Source organism: Chlorocebus sabaeus, chromosome 16 (assembly GCF_047675955.1).
Source record: "Chlorocebus sabaeus isolate Y175 chromosome 16, mChlSab1.0.hap1, whole genome shotgun sequence".
NCBI lineage: Eukaryota > Metazoa > Chordata > Mammalia > Primates > Cercopithecidae > Chlorocebus > Chlorocebus sabaeus.
Genome location: NC_132919.1, coordinates 18276199 through 18295017, shown reverse-complemented (window position 1 = coordinate 18295017; position 18819 = coordinate 18276199). Strand labels below are relative to the sequence as shown.

At 46.4% G+C, this 18819-nt stretch overlaps 1 protein-coding gene across 1 annotated transcript in view; it reads left to right on the top strand.

Annotated features, from left to right (window-relative positions):
• Positions 1–95: 95 nt before the first annotated feature.
• Positions 96–18819, top strand: part of TOP3A (DNA topoisomerase III alpha) — a 39252-nt gene continuing 20528 nt past the window's right edge. Inside the window, exons 1-9 of the mRNA XM_008010581.3 lie at positions 96–503; positions 6208–6267; positions 6711–6784; positions 7870–7945; positions 9904–10012; positions 12402–12545; positions 12679–12849; positions 13169–13269; positions 15417–15491. Of these exons, the coding sequence (XP_008008772.2) occupies positions 324–503; positions 6208–6267; positions 6711–6784; positions 7870–7945; positions 9904–10012; positions 12402–12545; positions 12679–12849; positions 13169–13269; positions 15417–15491 (990 nt within the window). The 5' untranslated portion in view covers positions 96–323. The remainder of the gene's footprint in view (positions 504–6207; positions 6268–6710; positions 6785–7869; positions 7946–9903; positions 10013–12401; positions 12546–12678; positions 12850–13168; positions 13270–15416; positions 15492–18819) is intronic.

Here is an 18819-nt window from a genome sequence, read left to right as displayed (position 1 = left end):
GTGGTAGGGGGAAACGTGCTTGGACGAGGGGCGCGGGCCAGTCTGGGAGTTGTAGTTCCAGGTCGCTGTGGGGCGCGCGCCTGGCGGAAGTGGCTGGAGAAGGCGGGCGGAAGCTCCACGCCAAGGTACTGGGTTCGGTGCTGAGGCGGCGGTGCGACACGGAAAAGACTGAGTGACTGAAGCTCCGAAGGCCAGCAGGCTGGTGGGGACGTGACCGAAGCGAGGCTCTAGTTCCTTTTCGGTGGGCGCCAGTTGAGCATCGCCTCTGGCTTCCCCAGGATGCGCCGGCAGCCGGGGAGCGGCTGCAGGCGCGGGGCCTAAGGATGATATTTCCTGTCCTCCGCTCCGCGCTCCGGTGGCTGCGACAGCCCGGAGACCGTGCCTTTTCCCGCGCCGCCATGGAGGTGGCCCTCCGAGGCGTGCGGAAAGTCCTCTGTGTGGCCGAAAAAAACGACGCGGCCAAGGGGATCGCCGACCTGCTGTCCAACGGTCGCATGAGGCGGGTAAGAAAGCTCGTTCCGATCAGCTGCGTGCTTTAAGGGAGGCCCTCCGAGCCGGACAGCGTGGTGGGCGCCGCGAATCGAGATGAAGGCGATTATCTCCCATTTCTCAGGCCTCACCGCCCCTCGTCTGGGTTATTGCGGTGGCCTCCTGTCTGCTATCCGACCGGAGTGCATTTTAAAACGTAGTTGAGCTACTTCACTCATTTGCTTGGAAACCTTTTGTTTTCCTTGCCCTTAGCAGGTTCCCAAACTTGTCTGATTCTCCGAACCGCCTCGGGCACTGGCTGCCCTTTGGGTCTTGTGTGAGATTGGGGAAGTCTGTATTTTACTGTTCTTCCCTCGAGATTCAGAAATTCATTTGGGGACTACTGACCAGATTCCCTTAACTTGGCGTTCAAGCCCTGCCCGATCGCTCCCCAGCCAACCTAGCCCTCCCCATCCTGTGCCACATCCACTGCGTTCTACAGCCCTTGTGACTTTCCAGCCTCACAGTACACAGTGACAGCAACACGGTAAGGTTTGGGGATTAGAGATGAAGCCAACCCTGTTCCTACCCGAATGAACTGATTCTGAGAGAGGTAAGTGGTAAGAATGTGTTCTTTTTTTTTTTTTTTTTGAGACAGAGTCTCACTCTGCCACCCAGGCTGGAGTGCAGTGGCGCGATCTCGGCTCACTGCAAGCACCGCCTCCCGGGTTCTCGCCATTCTCCTGCCTCAGCCTCCTGAGTAGCTGGGACTACAGGCGCCCGCCACCGCGCCCGGCTAATTTTTTGTATTTTTAGTAGAGACGGGGTTTCACCGTGGTCTCGATCTCCTGACCTTGTGATCCGCCCGCCTCAGCCTCCCAAAGTGCTGGGATTACAAGCGTGAGCCACCGCGCCCGGCCAAGAATGTGTTCTACACACACACGGGAGGCACAAACCAAAGGAGGATAAGAAAAAGTTTCATAAAGGAGGTGCCACGGGAGACATAAAGAGCTGTCCAGGAAAATATCTCAGATAACAAAAGTAGATCCTGAAATGGTTTTCTGGAGAACTTTTCTAAGAGCGTGGGTGGAAGTTCCCTGCTCGTTTTTCTTTAGTTCCCGGGGTCCTAAGACACGTTTCCAGTTCAAGGATAGTGGGAGTGGAGCCAGGGTTGTGTGAATGTTGGCTGACAGCTTTACCTGTTTCCAGTGCTAGAAGTCCTGGTGACCAGCCCCAAGGTTTGTCTACTTCTAGGGCTCTGGGCCTCTTGAAAAATGGTCCTCCTACACCTAACTAACTTCTTATCCTTCAAGGCTCTGCTGAATTCATTTTCTCTCTCTCTCTCTTTCTTTTTTCTAAGCAATTCAGAGGTCTTGTATTTATCTATTTTTAACCTACCATGCCATGAATCCATAGGGAATAGGTTCCAGCAGCCCAGGCTCCTTTCCACTGGTTCTCACAAGGAGTACTTCCCTCAATGGAACAGGCTGGCACTTCAGTTGAACCCTTTCTCTTTGACTTGCTTCTTCTTTGATCATTTTCTTTCACACATTTCAGGAAGGAACTTGGCTCTTAGAGGGGTTAATATGCTCAACGGAAACATTAATTCTTTTGGCAAGCATCTAGCCCTTGTTCGCAGAAGTGCCAACAGCATGCTGGGTAACATAGACTTTTCCAGTTCTGCCATGTAACATTTGTGGGTCATTGGTTTTTGAACAGTATCCATTCTCATTCAGTCCTCAAGATCATCTTCATTGTAGATTCTGGTGTCTGTGGCCAGAGGAGCTCCACGTTTTTGTTTTGTTTTGTTTTGTTTTGTTTTGTTTGTTTGTTTGTTTTGAGATGGAGTTTTGCCCTTGTTGCCCAGGCTGGAGTGCAGTGGTGTGATCTCAGCTCACTGCAACCTCTGCCTCCCGGGTTCAAGCGATTCTCCTGCCTCAGCCTCCCTAGTAACTGGGATTACAGGCACCCGCCACCATGGCCAGCTAATTTTTTGTATTTTTAGTAGAGACGGGGTTTCACTGTGTTGGCCAGGCTGTTCTCAAACCCCTGACCTCAGGCCATCCACCTGCTTAGCCTCCCAGAGTGCTGGGGTTACAGGTGTGAGCCGTTGCGCCCAGCTCAAACTCCGCGTTTTCTATAAGGCCAGGAGAGCACATATCAGATGCCTCGTCCTCTTTTCCTTTGTATTCATCATTTTGGCAAATTACTCCAAGATGGCAATTCCAGCCAAAAGGAAAGACTTTTCTTGGAAGGAGGAATTTTATTATTTTTATGTACAGAAAATGCAAAAGTATGTACTTAACCCAGTTTAGTGGCAAATTCTTTAGCCTTTGCCTTTTCTAGGTTGGTAATGCAAGCTACAGATTTTGGACCCAGGGCATTGCCTCCCTTGTGACAGCAGATCTCATATGTCGTTGTAATTTGTCCTGCCAGCTTCCACCAGCTCAGCCAGAGCTCCTTTGTCTTCCAGAAAGTTAACCTGTGTGAAGGTGACAGTGGTACAGGTCTTCCTGTGGAACTTGACACCCCAGTCTTGACAGTGCGGTAGAGAATCCCCATCTTAGGACACAGCACAGGCAGGAAGATAGCCAGCTCAATGGATCCACCACCAGCTGACCCTTCATGTTCTCTACCAAGTTGTTGGCAGTGTCAACCCCTGCTTGAAGTGTAGGTGGTCTCTTAGTAGGGACATCCCCTTTGCCGGCAGCTTTCTTCTCAGCCTGGGCCAACAGTTTCGATCTCTTCCTGTGCTGTGTCTCTTGTCTGTACTGTGGGCAAGCTTAAGCAATTGAGTAGCTTAAGTTTGGTAGTCTGAGGCCTGGGTGAACTGGTCAATCCCAGGTGGCACATCAGCCGCTTGTAGAGGACAGCGGCTCTGCCGCTGCAGCCAGTTATAGCAGGACTATTTGACAAAGTGGGTGAGGCCCTTCGGCTAGATGTCCAATGCCAAAATTCTTAGGGCTTTTTCTCAAATGAGATTTACCACCTTATTGGCCTACTGCTGCTCCATAACAGCAGGGGCCAGGGCCACTTTCTTCCCCTTGGCCTTCTTTCCTTTTGGCATCTTGGGCAGCTAGAGGAGAGAGGCTGCTGAAATGTCTCGTCTTCAAGGAATCCTTCCCTCACCACCTCTTCCCCCACACTAGGTCAGAGACCCTTACTGACATGCTGTCATAGCACTCTATTCTACTTGAAAGGCATCTACTAGTTACAGTTAAATAATGGGATATGCAGTCATTTATTTGATTTTTGTCACTACCTCTCCTTGGACTCGATGCTCCAAAGGGCAGTGATTATATTTTGTTAATTGCTATGTCCTAACGCCTGTTATGGTGTCTGGAATGCAGGAAACTTTCAATAAATGTTAATACTTGGGCTGGGCGCAGCGGCTCACGCCTGTAATCCCAGAAGTTTGGGAGGCTTAAGGATCACCTGAGGTCATGAGTTCAAGATCAGCCTGGCCAACATGGCGAAACCCCTCTCTACTAGAAATACAAAAATTAGCCAGGTGCGGTGGCAGGGTCCTGTAATTCCAGCTACTCAGAAGGCTGAGGCAGGAGAATCGCTTGAATCTGGGAAGTGGAGGTTGCAATGAGCCTAGATTGCACCATTGCACTATAGCCTGGGTGACAGAATGAGACTCCATCTCAAAAAAAAAAAAATTAGGCCGGGCGTGGTAGCTCATACCTGGATTCCAGCACTTTGGGAGGCCGAGGCAGGCGAATCACGAGGTCAGGAGATTGAGACCATGAGACCATCCTGGCTAACACGGTGAAACCCTGTCTCTACTAAAAATAGAAAAAATTAGCCGGGTGTGCTGGCAGGTGCCTATAGTCCCAGCTACTTGGGAGGCTGAGGCAGGAGAATGGCATGAACCCATTGCAAGAGGGGGAGCTTGCAGTGAGCCGAGATCGTGCCACTGCACTCCAGCCTGAGCGACAGAGTGAGACTCCTTCTAAAAAAAAAAAAAGAAGAAGAAAAGTTAATTCTTGTTGAAAGCATGTTTGAGCTGAGTGTGAAAGTTTTACCGGGCAGTAGAAACTGTGAAGAACAACCTAGTGGCTTGAAATAGCTTGGCATATTCAGAAACAGTGAGAAGTTAGGGATGTCGTATGGTGCAAGGAGACACCAGTGAGTTAAGCAAGAGCAGCAGGTGAGTGCATATCATAAGGGTCTTAGAGAACCATGTAGGTTGAGTGGCAAAATACACAGAAAATTGACCATTTTAATCATTTTGAAGTATACAGTTCAGTGGAATTTTGTACACTAAATGTGCCACCATCATCATTGTCTAGTTTCAGAAGGTTTTTTATCACCCCAAGAGGAAACCTCATATCCATTAAGCTGTCACTCCCCTTACCCTCTCCTCAGCCCTTCACAACCACAAATCTGCTTTCTCTCCCCATGGATTTGCCTGTTCTGGGCATTTCCTATAAGTGGACCCATATCTTACATGCTCTTTTGTGTCAGGTTTCTTTCACTTAACATAATCTTCTTGAAGTCCATCCATGTTGTACCATGTATTAATATTAGTTCTTCATTCCCTTTTTTTTTGGTTTTTGAGATGGAGTTTCTCTCACTGTCGCCCAGGCTGGAGTGCAGTGGTGCGATCTCAGCTCATTGTAACCTCCACCTCCCAGGTTCAAGTGATTCTTCTGCCTCAGCCTCCCCGGTAGCTGGGATTACAGGCACCTGCCACAACGCCCAGCTAATTTTTTGTATTTTTAGTAGAGACAGGGTTTCACTGTGTTGGCCAGGCTGGTCTCAAACTCCTGACCTTGTAATCCACCCACCTTGGCCTCCCAAAGTGCTGGAATTACAGGCGTGAGCCATTGCGCCTGGCCTCTTCATTCCTTTTTATGGCTGAATAGTATTCTATCATATGGATAGATCACATTTCATTTTACCATTCATCAGCTGATGGACATTTGGGTTGTTTTCATCTTTTGACTATTGTGAATAGAACTTCTATAGACATTCATGTACAGGTTTTTTTTTTAATGTGTTTTTTTGTTTGCGTTTTGTTTTGTTTTTGAGACAGAGTTTCACTCTGTCACCCAGGCTAGAGTGCAGTGGCCCCATCTCCACTCACTGCAGCGTCCACCTCCTGGGCTCAAGTGATTGTTCTGCCTCAGCCTCCCAAGTAACTGGGATTACAGGCGCACACTGCCACACCCGGCCAATCGTCGTATTTTTAGTAGAGACGGGGTTTCACCATGTTGGCCAGGCTGGTCTCGAACTCCTGACCTCAAGTGATCCACCTGCCTCAGCCTCCCAAAGTGTATTTGAATGTGTTTTTAATTCTTTTGGGTAAATTTCTAACAGTGGAATTGCTGTGACATGTGATAACTCTATGTTTAACTTTTTGAGGAAACACCAAAATTTTCCAGAGTGGCCAAAGCATTTTACATTTCCACTGGCAATGTCCAGTTTCTCCCCATCCTCAACAACACTTGTTATTTTACTTGTTTGTTTTTTAATTCTATTTCATTATCATCCTAATGGGTGTGGAGTGGTATCTCATCATGGTTTTGATTTGTGTTTTCCTAATGATTAATAATGTTGAGCATCTTTTCATATGCTTGTTGGCCATTTCTTATCTTTGGAGCAATGTTTGTTGTATTTTTGGTGTCATAACCAAGGAATCATTGCCAAATTCAGGATCAGGAAGAATTATACAGAGGAATCTGTTATTTTGAACATAATTTATATTTTTTACTTATTTTTGTTTTATAGAGAGAAGGACTTTCAAAATTCAACAAGATCTATGAATTTGATTATCACCTGTATGGCCAGGTAGGTGCTAAAATATTTTCATCATAAACAAGAGAAAGTAGTCAGCCTAGTCATATGTAGAATATGTCACTGTCTTAAGAATAACCGCTGTTAACAACCTAAACGTTCCTGGTTACAGGTGATCACTTTATAATTTATGAGGAAGTCTCTTTAATAAAATATGGTCCCATCTCAGCTCTTCATTACAAAAAAGAAAAAAAAAGCTAATATACAATGGTTTGAGGAAAATTGAACTAATGCAAGAGGCGTCGTGGTACTAGAATTGGAATGGTGATTGTATTCCTATGGCTTTTGACTTTGAAGACCTTATATTTATGTTTATTTTTTCCCAATCAGTTTTTTTAAAATGTCTTTAATAGAAGCTCCTCCCTCTCATTTGAATGACTTGGCAAAATAATAACTGTAAAAAGACTAACTGAATTTTGAATTTTGTCATCATTCAGAATGTTACCATGGTAATGACTTCGGTTTCTGGACATTTACTGGCTCATGATTTCCGGATGCAATTTCGAAAATGGTCAGTACAATTCTCAAGGGAAGAACTTTCAGATTATAGTAAGTTGTGAAATTTCAGAGAACTTTTGAGGCATGTTGATCTTACTGGGTAATTTTTTTTTTTTTTTTTTTTTTTTTTTTTTTTTTTGAGACAAAGTCTCAGAGTGAGACTCTGTCTTCCAAGCCTGGGCACAGTGGCATGATCTTGGCTCACGGCAACCTCTGCCTCCCAGGTTCGAGTGATTCTCCTGCCTCACCCTCCCGAGTAGCTGGGACTACAGGCACGCACCACCACACCTGGCTAATTTTTGTATTTTTGGTAGAGACAGAATTTCACCATGTTGACCAGGCTGGTCTCAAACAAGGTGGGGTTTGCCTTCTTTTGCCTCCCAAAGTGCTAGGATTACAGGCGTGAGCCACTGTGTCTCGGTAATTTATTTATTTATTTGTTTATTTATTTATTTTAGTTATTTTTTGAGACGGAATCTTGTGCTGTCACCCAGGCTGGAATGCAGTGGCGCAATCTCGACTCATTGCAACCTCTGCCTCCTGGGTTCAAGCAATTCTCCTGCCTCAGCCTCCCGAGTAGCTGGGACTACAGGCGCCCGCCACCATGCCAGCTAATATTTTGTATTTTTGTTAGAGACGGGGTTTCACCCTGTTAGCCAGGCTGGTCTTGATCTCCTGACCTGGTGATCTACCTGCCTTGGCCTCCCAGCATGCTGGGATTGCAGGTGTGAGCCACCGCACCCAGCAGTAATTTATAATACTAAGATGACCTAGGATTATCTGATCCATTGTGAATTTTTATTAAATCTTTAAACAGTCACTTTTGGTGTTCCCTCAAAATTGCCAGGCCTTTTTCATGCAGCCATTGGATTGCATTTACCTGTAAAAGGGCTCCAGAATGCCATCTTATCCGTCCTGTTCACACTCGTGGAGAAGTGGACAGTGTTTCATGCAGAGGGTCATAGCCTTGCTTTCAGTTCACCGGGACCTTTTCTTTTGGGGATACACCATGAACCCATTGGAACAGTTTGCTGTCATTAGATTGGAGGGCTGTCTGTCATTTACTGAGTTGGGACTCTGTTTTCATGTCTTTTCTAGGCAGAGCTGCAACCCTCTTGTCCTCTTTGAAGCAGAAATTGAAAAGTACTGCCCAGAGAATTTTGTAGACATCAAGGTAGGGTCTTTTGGAAGACATATGGCACTGAACAACCAAAGAGTCAAACAGAGTGATATCTTTATTTTTAATGCATTGGCATTTGGAGATAAGGTTTTCCACCAAACTCACTACCATGATTTAAAAAGCTGGTTCCCACCCATTGTATAAATGTGGCCAAGTGGCCAAGAAACTGAAGTAAACATTTTTTTATGAATAGTAGTTGTTTAAATCCTAGGAATAAGAACTGGACATGGTGGGTTATGCCTGTAATCCCAGCAATTTGTGGGGCCAAGGCAGGATCACATGAACCCCAGGAATTTGAGACCAGCCTGGGCAACATAGTGAGACTCTATCTCTCCAAGTAAAAAAGAAAATTAACCAGGCATGGTGATGTACGCCTATAGACCCAGCTAATAGTAAGGCTGAGGAAGGAGGATTACTTGAGCCTAGGAGGCAGGAGGTTGACGCTGCAATGAGCTGTAATCACACCACCACACTCCAGTCTGGTGAGAAAGCGAGACCCTATCTCAAAAAATAATCCTAAGTATTGTAAACTATTAGTGCTAGCCCCCATCTCACCCCTTGTTAAATGGAAGAGGCTACAAAGTATAAATGCCTGTTTGACAGTAAATTGCCAGTTGTCAAGCAGTCAGGGCATGCGTAGTTAATTTATTTTAAATTTTTATTTATTTATTTATTTTGAGATGAAGTCTCGCTCTTGTCCCCCAGGCTGGAGTGTGATGGCGCAATCTCAGCTCACTGCAACCTCCGCCTCCAGGTTCAAGTGATTCTTTTGCCCCAGCCTCTGGAGTAGCTGAGATTGCAGGCGCCTGCCACCACACCCAGCTAATTTTTGTATTTTTAGTAGAGATGGGGTTTCACGATGTTGACCAGACTGGTCTCGAACTCCTGACCTCGGGTGATCCACCCGCCTCAGCCTCCTAAAGTGCTGGGATTACAGGTGTGAGCCACCGAGCCCGGCCAGTTAATTTATTGAGAACTAATAAACCTTTGGATGAAATTCATTTGGGATTCGTTTTGTTTTATTTTGTTTTGTTTTGAGACGGAGTCTTGCTGTGTCGCCCAGGCTGGAGTGCAGTGGCGCGATCTCTGCTCACTGCAAGCTCCGCCTCCCGGGTTCAGGCCATTCTCCTGCCTCAGCCTCCTGAGTAGCTGGGACTACAGGCGCCTGCCACCACGCCCAGCTAATTTTTTGTATGTTTAGTAGAGACGGTGTTTCACCGTGTTAACCAGGATGGTCTCAATTCCTGACCTCATGATCCACCCACCTCAGCCTCCCAAACTGCTGAGCCACCGTGCCGAGCCGGGGTTCGTTTTTTTTAACGAGGTCATAATCAGTACCGCTCGAAGTGTGTGTGTGTGTGTGTGTGTGTGTGTGTTAGAGCTGAATATTAGGTTTCGTCATATTGGGGAAGTCATATTAAACCCTCTATTCGGCCGGGTGCGGTGGCTCAAGCCTGTAATCCCAGCACTTTGGGAGGCCGAGACGGGCAGATCACGAGGTCAGGAGATCGAGACCATCCTGGCTAACACGGTGAAACCCCGTCTTTACTAAAAAATACAAAAAACTAGCCGGGCGAGGTGGCGGGTGCCTGTAGTCCCAGCTACTCGGGAGGCTGAGGCAGGAGAATGGTGTGAACCTGGGAGGCGGAGCTTGCAGTGAGCTGAGATCCGGCCACTGCACTCCAGCCTGGGCGACAGAGCGAGACTCCGTCTCAAAAATAAATAAATAAATAAATAAACCCTCTATTCTAGAAACTCATTTGTGGTTCTAAGGGGTTGTATGATCATTAGGACCAATGAGAGCAGTTTTCCCTGGTCTCTTTCCTTCGCCAAGTTGTCACACTCCAAGAATATTATTAACCTTCAGTCAGATAGATCCCCTTAGCATAGAGGTGTCAAGTCACTGTTCTGCAATTCTGTTCTCACCACTCTTATTCCACTGTGAACTTCAGAAAACTCTGGAACGAGAGACTCGCCAGTGCCAGGCTCTGGTGATCTGGACTGACTGTGATAGAGAAGGCGAAAACATTGGGTTTGAGATTATCCACGTGTGTAAGACTGGTAAGTGCTGCTGCTGCTGACTTTCTCTACTTTGGGATTCCATAAATAGAGTGTTCTCATTTGTATGTGCAAGTGAGCCACGGATGAGTTCCTCTGCAGATACTTTCCCTATCGGTCTGTGAGTCCCACTAGCCATGTGTCCTGGAACAAATCACTGAGCCATTGGGAGCCTCGACTTCCTTGTCTGTAACATCAGGCCAATCCAACATGTTTCCTGGGACTGCCACAGAGATTAGATGAGTTAATGCGTGATGTAAACCATTTAGACTAGGACTCATTCCTTGTTAGGTACAAGCATACAAGCAGATACCCAGCTTCTTGAGAACAGGGACTTTATATTCTTTTTGTTGTTGTTGTTATATATTGAATTATTTTAGTATTTGGTTAATGAAAACAAAAATAGAAAAATTACATATTGAATATGTGTAAAAGAGTGAATATACCACAAGTAAAGTACAAAGAATAATTACAAAATGTTCTGTTTTCTTTTTTAATCTCTCCTATTATACAGTGCTCGACTATTAATAAATAATTGTTGCAGTGGATTTAAAGGCTCTCGCCGTGTTAATGGTTTTGGGTAACTTAGAGGAAGTGATGAACAGGCCGGCATTCTCTAGCTCAGAGGGTGGGGTTGCTATTTTCATTTAGTGGTTTTGTGTTCAGTGCTGTAATGACTCCTGGAAATTTAAGTGCATTAACTTTCAAGGACAATGTGTATATGTCCTATATTCCTTCCTGAAGGGGCATGAAATTCCCCCCTGGAACCCTTTAATTGATAGTATTTTTCTTTTCCCAAAAGGCCTGAGAGAGCAAGTAGGATTAAAGTCTCAAAAGGCAGCCAGGCACAGTGGCTCATGCCTGTACTCCCAGCACTTTGGAAGACTGAGGCAGGTGGATCTCCTGAGGTCAGGTGTTCGAGACCAGCCTAGTCAACGTGGTGAAACCCTGTCTCTACTAAAATTACAAAAATTAGCCAGGTGTGGTGGCATGTGCCTGTAGTCCCAGCTACTCAAGAGACTGAGGCAGGAGAATTGCTTGAACCCAGGAGGCAGAGGTTGCAGTGAGCCGAGATTGTACCACCGCACTCCAGCCTGGGTGACAGAGTGAGACTGTCTCCAAAAAAAAAAAAAAACAATGCTCACCAAGAGCATTTTAGTATTTTAGTTACGGAAGGGGGCATGGGTATTTCTCGCAAGGTGGAGACGAGAGACTGAGAAAAGAAATAACACACACAGAGACAAAGTATATACGAAGAAAAGTGGGCCCAGGGGACTGGTGCTCAGTAAGTGAGGACCTACACTGCTGCTGGTCTCTGAGTTCCCTCAGTATTTATTGATCACTATCTTTACTATCTCGGCGAGGGGAATGCGGTATGATTGTAGGGTGATGGTGGGGAGAGGGTCAGCAGGAAAACATGTGAACAAAAGACTCTGTGTCATAAATAAGTTTAAGGAAGGGTACTGTGCCTGGATGTGTACATAGGCTAGATTTATGTTTAACTTTACATAAACATCTCAGCGCAGTAAAGAGTAACAGAGCAGTATTGCCACCATGATGTCTCGCCTCCAGCCATACAGCGGTTTTCTCCTATCTCAGAATATAATATATGGTCGGTTTTACACCGAGTCATTCCATTCCCAGAGACGTGCAGGAGACAGATGCCTTCCTCTTACCGCAACTGCATAGAGACCTTACTCTTTCACTAATCCTTCTCAGCACTGACCCTTTACGAGTGTCAGGCTGGGGGGCTGTAAGGTCTTTCCCTTCCCACGAGGCCATATCTCAGGCTGTCTCAGTGGGGGGAAACCTGGACAATAACCAGGCTTTCTTGGGCAGGAGTCCCTGCGGCCTTCCGCAGTGCATTGTGTCTCTGGTTAATAGAGAATGGAGAATGGTGATGTCTTTCACAAAGTGTACTGCCTACAAACACATTTTTGACAAAGCACATCCTGCACAGCCCTAAATCCCTTAAACCTTGAGCCAATACAGCACATGTTTTTGTGAGCACAGGGTTGGGACAAGAGTCACAGATTAACAGCATCTCAAAGCACAACAATTTTTCTTAGTACAGATCAAAATGGAGTTTCTTTATGTTTTCCTTTTTCTACATAGACAAAGTAACAATCTGTCTCTCTCTCTTTTCCCCACAGTTACTAGCTAAGATTAGCTCCATCACTATTTTTGAGAGTATACTCAGTTTAAAGGTTATGGTGGTGTTTCCTCTTTAGACACTGTACACCATTGATTTAACCTAATAGGTAAATTGGTCACCTCACAGCTTCTTGAACTGGTTTGCCTTTATTTCAAGGGGCTTTAAGAAAAGTGAGTCCTTTATGATGGAGAGCAGTGTGGTTTGACTTTGACCTTGGTAACGCCTTGTGTTCTGCAGTAAAGCCCAATCTGCAGGTGTTGCGAGCCCGATTCTCTGAGATCACACCCCATGCCGTCAGGACAGCTTGTGAAAACCTGACTGAGCCTGATCAGAGGGTGAGCGATGCTGTGGATGTGAGGCAGGAGCTGGACCTGAGGATTGGTGAGGAGCTAGGCAGACCCCCCCATGGCCTCATTAATGTTGTGTTATGGGACCAAAAATGGGCTCTGTGTAGATATGTGCAGCCAGCCCTGACTCTTATTAGCCACCATTTTTACCTTCCTTCACTCTCCAGGAGCTGCCTTTACTAGGTTCCAGACCCTGCGACTTCAGAAGATTTTTCCTGAGGTGCTGGCAGAGCAGCTCATCAGTTACGGCAGCTGCCAGTTCCCCACATTGGGCTTTGTGGTGGAGCGGTTCAAAGCCATTCAGGCTTTTGTACCAGAAATCTTCCACAGAATTAAAGGTAGGGCCTGGAGTGGGGGTTATGGCCTGGGACCTATGGGCCCAAGGTTAAGGAAGGGGACTGTGAACGTTAATAGCACTAATAAAGATGTAATTTATTTTAGTCTTGCTGTCATCCTCCCTGGCCCATTACAATCCTCTTAAAGTTCCCTTTGTTATCCGGAAATTCTTCCTTATTTGATATTCCTTTGACTTTCACCACCTTTTCCTATCTGTCATATCATGTGGCTTCTCTGAGACACAGATAAACCTTTTCCTATCTGTCATATCATGTGGCTTCTCTGAGACACAGCCTTTCTGTTTGTCTCTCCTTAATATAGTAACTCATGACCACAAAGATGGTATCGTAGAATTCAACTGGAAAAGGCATCGACTCTTTAACCACACGGCTTGCCTAGTTCTCTATCAGTTGTGTATGGAGGTAAGAAGTCCTTCGAACCCTTAATGATCTAGGAAACATTCTGCACACCTCCCAAATCACTCCCACTGTTGGCAGAGGTGATCTGTCTCATTCTCCCATTGGACTTTAGCTTTAAGTTTGCATCTCGGGATCACTTTGGGGACCAGTAAGACTAGAACCCCCTGAAAACAGCACTAAAAGGAAAAGGGAAGTATCTGCATTCTTTTTAGATAAAATCAGAAATTTTGGGAAATGTATAGTTGAAATCCCCTCTTGTGGCATATACTGTCACCAGAAATTATCAAGGATTAGCTAGACCAGTCCAGGTCATTGACTTACAGAGCTAGGAGAGAATGGACAGCGTTTGGCTCAGCCCCCTCTTTGTTGGTCGCGTGAGGAAATCTAGAGAAGTGAAAGTCACAAATTAGTGGGTTAATTTTATATACTGATAAAAGCTAGGAAGAAAATAAGGCAAGGGAAAGGGATAGAGAAAGGCTGGAGGGACAGGGAGGGGAGGGGTTACACTTGACCCTAACGTTTCCTAGCCCTTGGGCTGTATGGTTTCCTTTCTGATGTCACTTCCTGTTAGCACATAACAGCCTGGTTTAACCCAGGGACTGCACAGAGTCATGCTTAAGTAAAATTCCGAGCTCTTTAGGCTTAATTCATGGTGTGCTTCTGGCTGCAGCCCACTGGCAGATTTGTTACTAATTAGGCAAGGGATGTGATAACTGTGCAGCACCCACTATGGACCAGGCACACTTTGTTATGTGTTATTTTGTTTAATCCTAATAATTCCTGTGAAGGCAGTGATAGCATCCCCATTTTCCAGATGAAGAAGATAAAGAAAGTGAAGAGACTTACCCACAGACACGTGCCGAATCCCAGTGTGTCCCTGCCCCTTCTGCAGACCGTGCTGCCGTCTCCATCTCTCTCTCACTCCACCTTTGACCCTGGACCACTGGGAGTCTCTGTAACACTGCACAATTATTTGTTAAATAAAAAGACCACCAGCCAAGGTTTCATAGTGAAACCCCATCTTTACAAAAAAGAAAAAAATTAGCTGGGCATGGTGGCACCTGCATATAGTTCCATCTACTTGGGAGGCTGAGGTGGGAGAGTCGCTTGAGCTCAGCAGGTTGAGGCTGCAGTGAGCCATGATTATGCCGCTGCACTTCAGCCTGGGTGACAGAATGAGATACTGCCTCAAAAAAAAAAAAAAAAAGATCAACTTAAGTAATAATAAAATATAAAAGTAAGTAATAAAAAGGCCTGCCCTGTTTCTCCTTCACTCAGATGTGGTACGGGACTACGTGGTGGGCGATGCAAACTATGAAGTTGGTTTTAAGATTAAAGGTCTCTAGCTTGTATTGTATAATTTCTCCTATTTCTTTTTTTCTTTTCCCTGAGACAGAGTCTGGCTCTGTCGCCAGGCTGGAGTGCAACAGCACGATCTCGGCTCACTGCAGCCTCTACCTCCTGGGTTCAGGCGATTCTCCTGCCTCAGCCTCCCCAGTAGCTGGCACTACAGGCATGCGCCAACACACCTAGCTAATTTTTGTATTTTTAGTAGAGATGGGTTTTCACCATGTTGGCCAGGATGGTCTAGCTCTCTTGACCTTGTGATCCGCCTGCCTCAACCTCCCAAAGTGGTGGGATTGCAGGCGTGAGCCACCGCACCCAGCAATTTCTCCTGTTTCTAACTCTGTATTATCCTGAATTTTTTTTTTTTAAAGGAGCACTGGGCCAAGCATGGTGGCTTATGGGAGTATTGCTTGAGCCCAGGACTTCTGGGTCAGACTGGGTAACATAGCAAGACCCCATCTCTGTATTTTAAACAAAACAACAGAAGGAGCACTGTGCATGTGTACATAGAAAACTGTACTCAGGCAATGCATAGGCTATTGGATTTCATAGTCTCTGGAGGAAGCACCTTAAGGCTTGTGAAATTGCCCTTCGCAATCTTGATTTGAGTGGGAAAGTAGTGATGGTGTCTATCTTGCTGTCAGCTACAAGCGACATTAAGTGGGCACTCTCCTAGGCTGTCACTGCAGGCCTAGCTGGTGGTCGTCAGTTTGATCTGGAAGGACTGGCATGGGCTATCCACAGGAAGGATGGGGATGATGCACTAACAGGTTAACATGGTCTTTTCTTTCCTGGCTTTCTAGGATCCCATGGCAACTGTGGTAGAGGTCAGATCTAAGCCCAAGAGCAAGTGGCGGCCTCAAGCTTTGGACACTGTGGTATGTTCCGGACAGGCTGTTTCAGGCACTGGGGAAACACTGTTTTGAGGCCGTGGTTCTACTGCCTAGACTGTGGCTTGGTGGAAGAAAATATCACCTATCACCAGGCCACACAAGAAAATGCTTGAGAAAGACACGGTCCTGCTTAGCCTTACTGTTTGTTTGTTTTGTTTGTTTTGTTTTTGTAGACTCAGACTTCTGGGCTCAAGAGATCTCCCACCTCAACCTCCCAAGTAGCTCGGACTATAGCCATGTGCCATGATGACCAGTTAATTATTTTTATAATTTTTTTGTAGAGACGGAATCTCACTATGTTGACCAGGCTGGTCTCAAACTCTTGGCCTCAAGTGATTCTCCAGCCCCAGCCTCCCAAAGTACTGGGATTACAGGCATAAGCCACCACACCCAACCACTGCCTGGCCTCTTAATGGTTTTTTTTTTCTTTTTGAGATTTTTTTGAGATTTTTTTTTTTGAGATGTTGCCCAGGCTGGAGTGCAATGGTGCGGTCTTGGCTTACCACAACTTCCGCCTCCCGGGTTCAAGCGATTCTCCTGCCTCAGCCTCCCGAGCAGCTGGGATTATAGGCATACACCACCATCAGGTGATCTGCCCACCTCAGCTTCCCAAAGTGCTGGGATATCAGGCATGAGCCACCGTGCCTGGCTTTTTTGTTGTTGTTGTTGTTGTTAACAACTGCGGCCGGGCGCAGTGGCTCAAGCCTGTAATCCCAGCACTTTGGGAGGCCGAGACGGGTGGATCACGAGGTCAGGAGATCGAGACCATCCTGGCTAACACGGTGAAACCCCGTCTCTACTACAAAATACAAAAAACTAGCCGGGCAAGGTGGTGGGCGCCTGTTGTCCCAACTGCTCGGGAAGCTGAGGCAGGAGAATGGCGTAAACCCGGGAGGCAGAGCTTGCAATGAGCTGAGATCCGTCCACTGCACTCCAGCCTGGGCAACAGAACGAGACTCTGTCTCAAAAAAAAAAAAAAAAATTGCAATATAACTGCATTGCATGAGATTTGGGAAACAAAAAGAGGAAGACAACCATCCTTACATAATTACTGGTATCTCTTCCAGTTTTTTCATATGCATGTTTTTACAGCATTATAACTAAAGTAGCTTGTGTTTTCCACGCAAGCATTTTTTCATGTTGCTGCATAATCTGTGTAAATATTACTTTAAATTATCTGCTATATGAACCTACTTTAGAACAGGGCTTCTCAAATTATTTGACCCCAGGAAGAGCCACCCTGACGGAACACAAGCCTGAGTAAATCACATTAGGAGTATGCCTTCTCAGTCACCACTTAGCAGGAAAATTTGGGATAGAATTACTATTAGAATTCACTCTGAAGGTTGGACGTACAGAACACTAAGGCTGACAAGCATGCAGGCTAAGAAGCACACAGGGACTGGTGGGCAGTGCATTCTTTGTCTTGGGCAAGCCACAGTAAATGTGTATATGTGTGGAGGGATTGCATGGGGGCAGTTATGCATTTTGTTTGCTTGTTTGTTTGTTTGTTTATTTTTTGAGAGGGAGTCTTGCTCTGGTCACCAGGCTGGAGTGCAGTGGCATGATCTCGGCTCACTGCAGCATCCGTCTCCCGGGCTCAAGCGATTCTCCTGCCTCAGCCTCCTGAGTAGCTGGGACTACAGGTGCATGCCACCACACACGGCTAATTTTTATATGTTCAGTAGAGACAGGATTTCACCATGTTGGCCAGGATAGTCTCAATCTCTTGAACTCGTGATCTGCTTGCCTTGGCCTCCCAACATACTGGGATTAGAGGCACGAGCCACCACGCCCAGCTGCATTGATTTTATATAGTAGGCTTATGTTTTTTAGTCCTCACTGGTTAAGTATGCTTTAGTGTGACATATAGTCATCAGGACTGTTAACTTGTCACCTAGGGAAAAAAACATCTGTTATCCCCCAGGAGGCCTCCTGGGGTTTTCACCCTCTAGGAGAATTTACCAGGGCTTGGGTGGTGTTCCCAAAGTGTGGTTCTCAAGACTGTCTGTGTTTGAACAGTGTATTAGACGGCTTTGTTAAAAAATGTAGATTTCAGCCTGGGCACAGTGGCTCAGGCCTGTAATCCCAGCACTTTGGGAGGCTGAGGCGGGCAGATCACGAGGTCAGGAGATCGAGACCATCCTGGCTAACATGGTGAAACCCCATCTCTACTAAAAATACAAAAAATCAGCCAGGTGTGGTGGCAGGTGCCTGTATTCCCAGCTACTCGGGAGGCTGAGGCAGGAGAATTGGCATGAACCCAGAAGGCAGCGCCTACAGTGAACCGAGATCGCGCCACTGCACTCCAGCCTGGATGACAGAGTGAGACTCCATCTGAAAAAAAAAAAAAATATATATATATATATAAAAAATATATATATATATATGTAGATTACTGGGCCAGAGGCGGTGGCTCACGCCTGTAATCACAACATGGCAAAACCCCGTCTCTACTGAAAACACAAAAATTAGCCAGCCGTGGTGAGCGCCTGTAGTCCCAGCTACTCAGGAGGCTGAGGCAGGCGAATTGCATGAACCTGGGAGGCAGAGGTTGCAGGGAGTCGAAATCGTGCCACTGCACTGCAGTCTGGGCAACAAGAGCGAGACTCGGTCTCGAAAATAAAAAAATTTTTAAAATGTAGATTTCTGGCCAGATGTGGTGGCTCACGTCTGTAATCCCAGCACTTTGGGAGGCCAAGGCGAGCAGATCACCTGAGGTCGGGTGTTCAAGACCAGCCAGGCCAACATGGCGAAACCCCATCTCTACTAAAAATACAAAAATTTGCCAAGCATAGTGGTGCTGTAATCCCAGCTACTTGGGAGGCTGAAACAGGAGAATCACTTGGACCCAGGGGGTGGAGGTTGCAGTGGGCCGAGATCATGCCACTGCACTCCAGCCTAGGCTACAGGGTGAGACTCCGTCTCAAAAAAAAAAAAAATGGAGTTTTCGGCTGGGTATGGTAGCTCACGCTTGTGATCCTTGCATTTTGGGGGGTCAGAGAGGGAGGATTGCTTGAGGCCAGGAGTTCAAAATCAGCCTGCACAACATAGCAGCTTCCCCAGTGGTCAGGGCCCCAAATCTGCTGGCTTCCCAGTTGAGTCCTACACACATTAAAGTCTGAGAACCACTAGGCTAGGATCTGACTCTGCCTGGCAGGCCCAGAAATTGTTGTTGGGCAATCTTTTCCGCTCTGTTTGACAGAAGTGCCTGGAGTGACAGGCGCCAGATTTGACTGAAGATGAGTTGTGTATTTGAGTTGTGCTGCCTGACTCATGCGATACACCTAACATCCCTGTTGACCCATTTCAC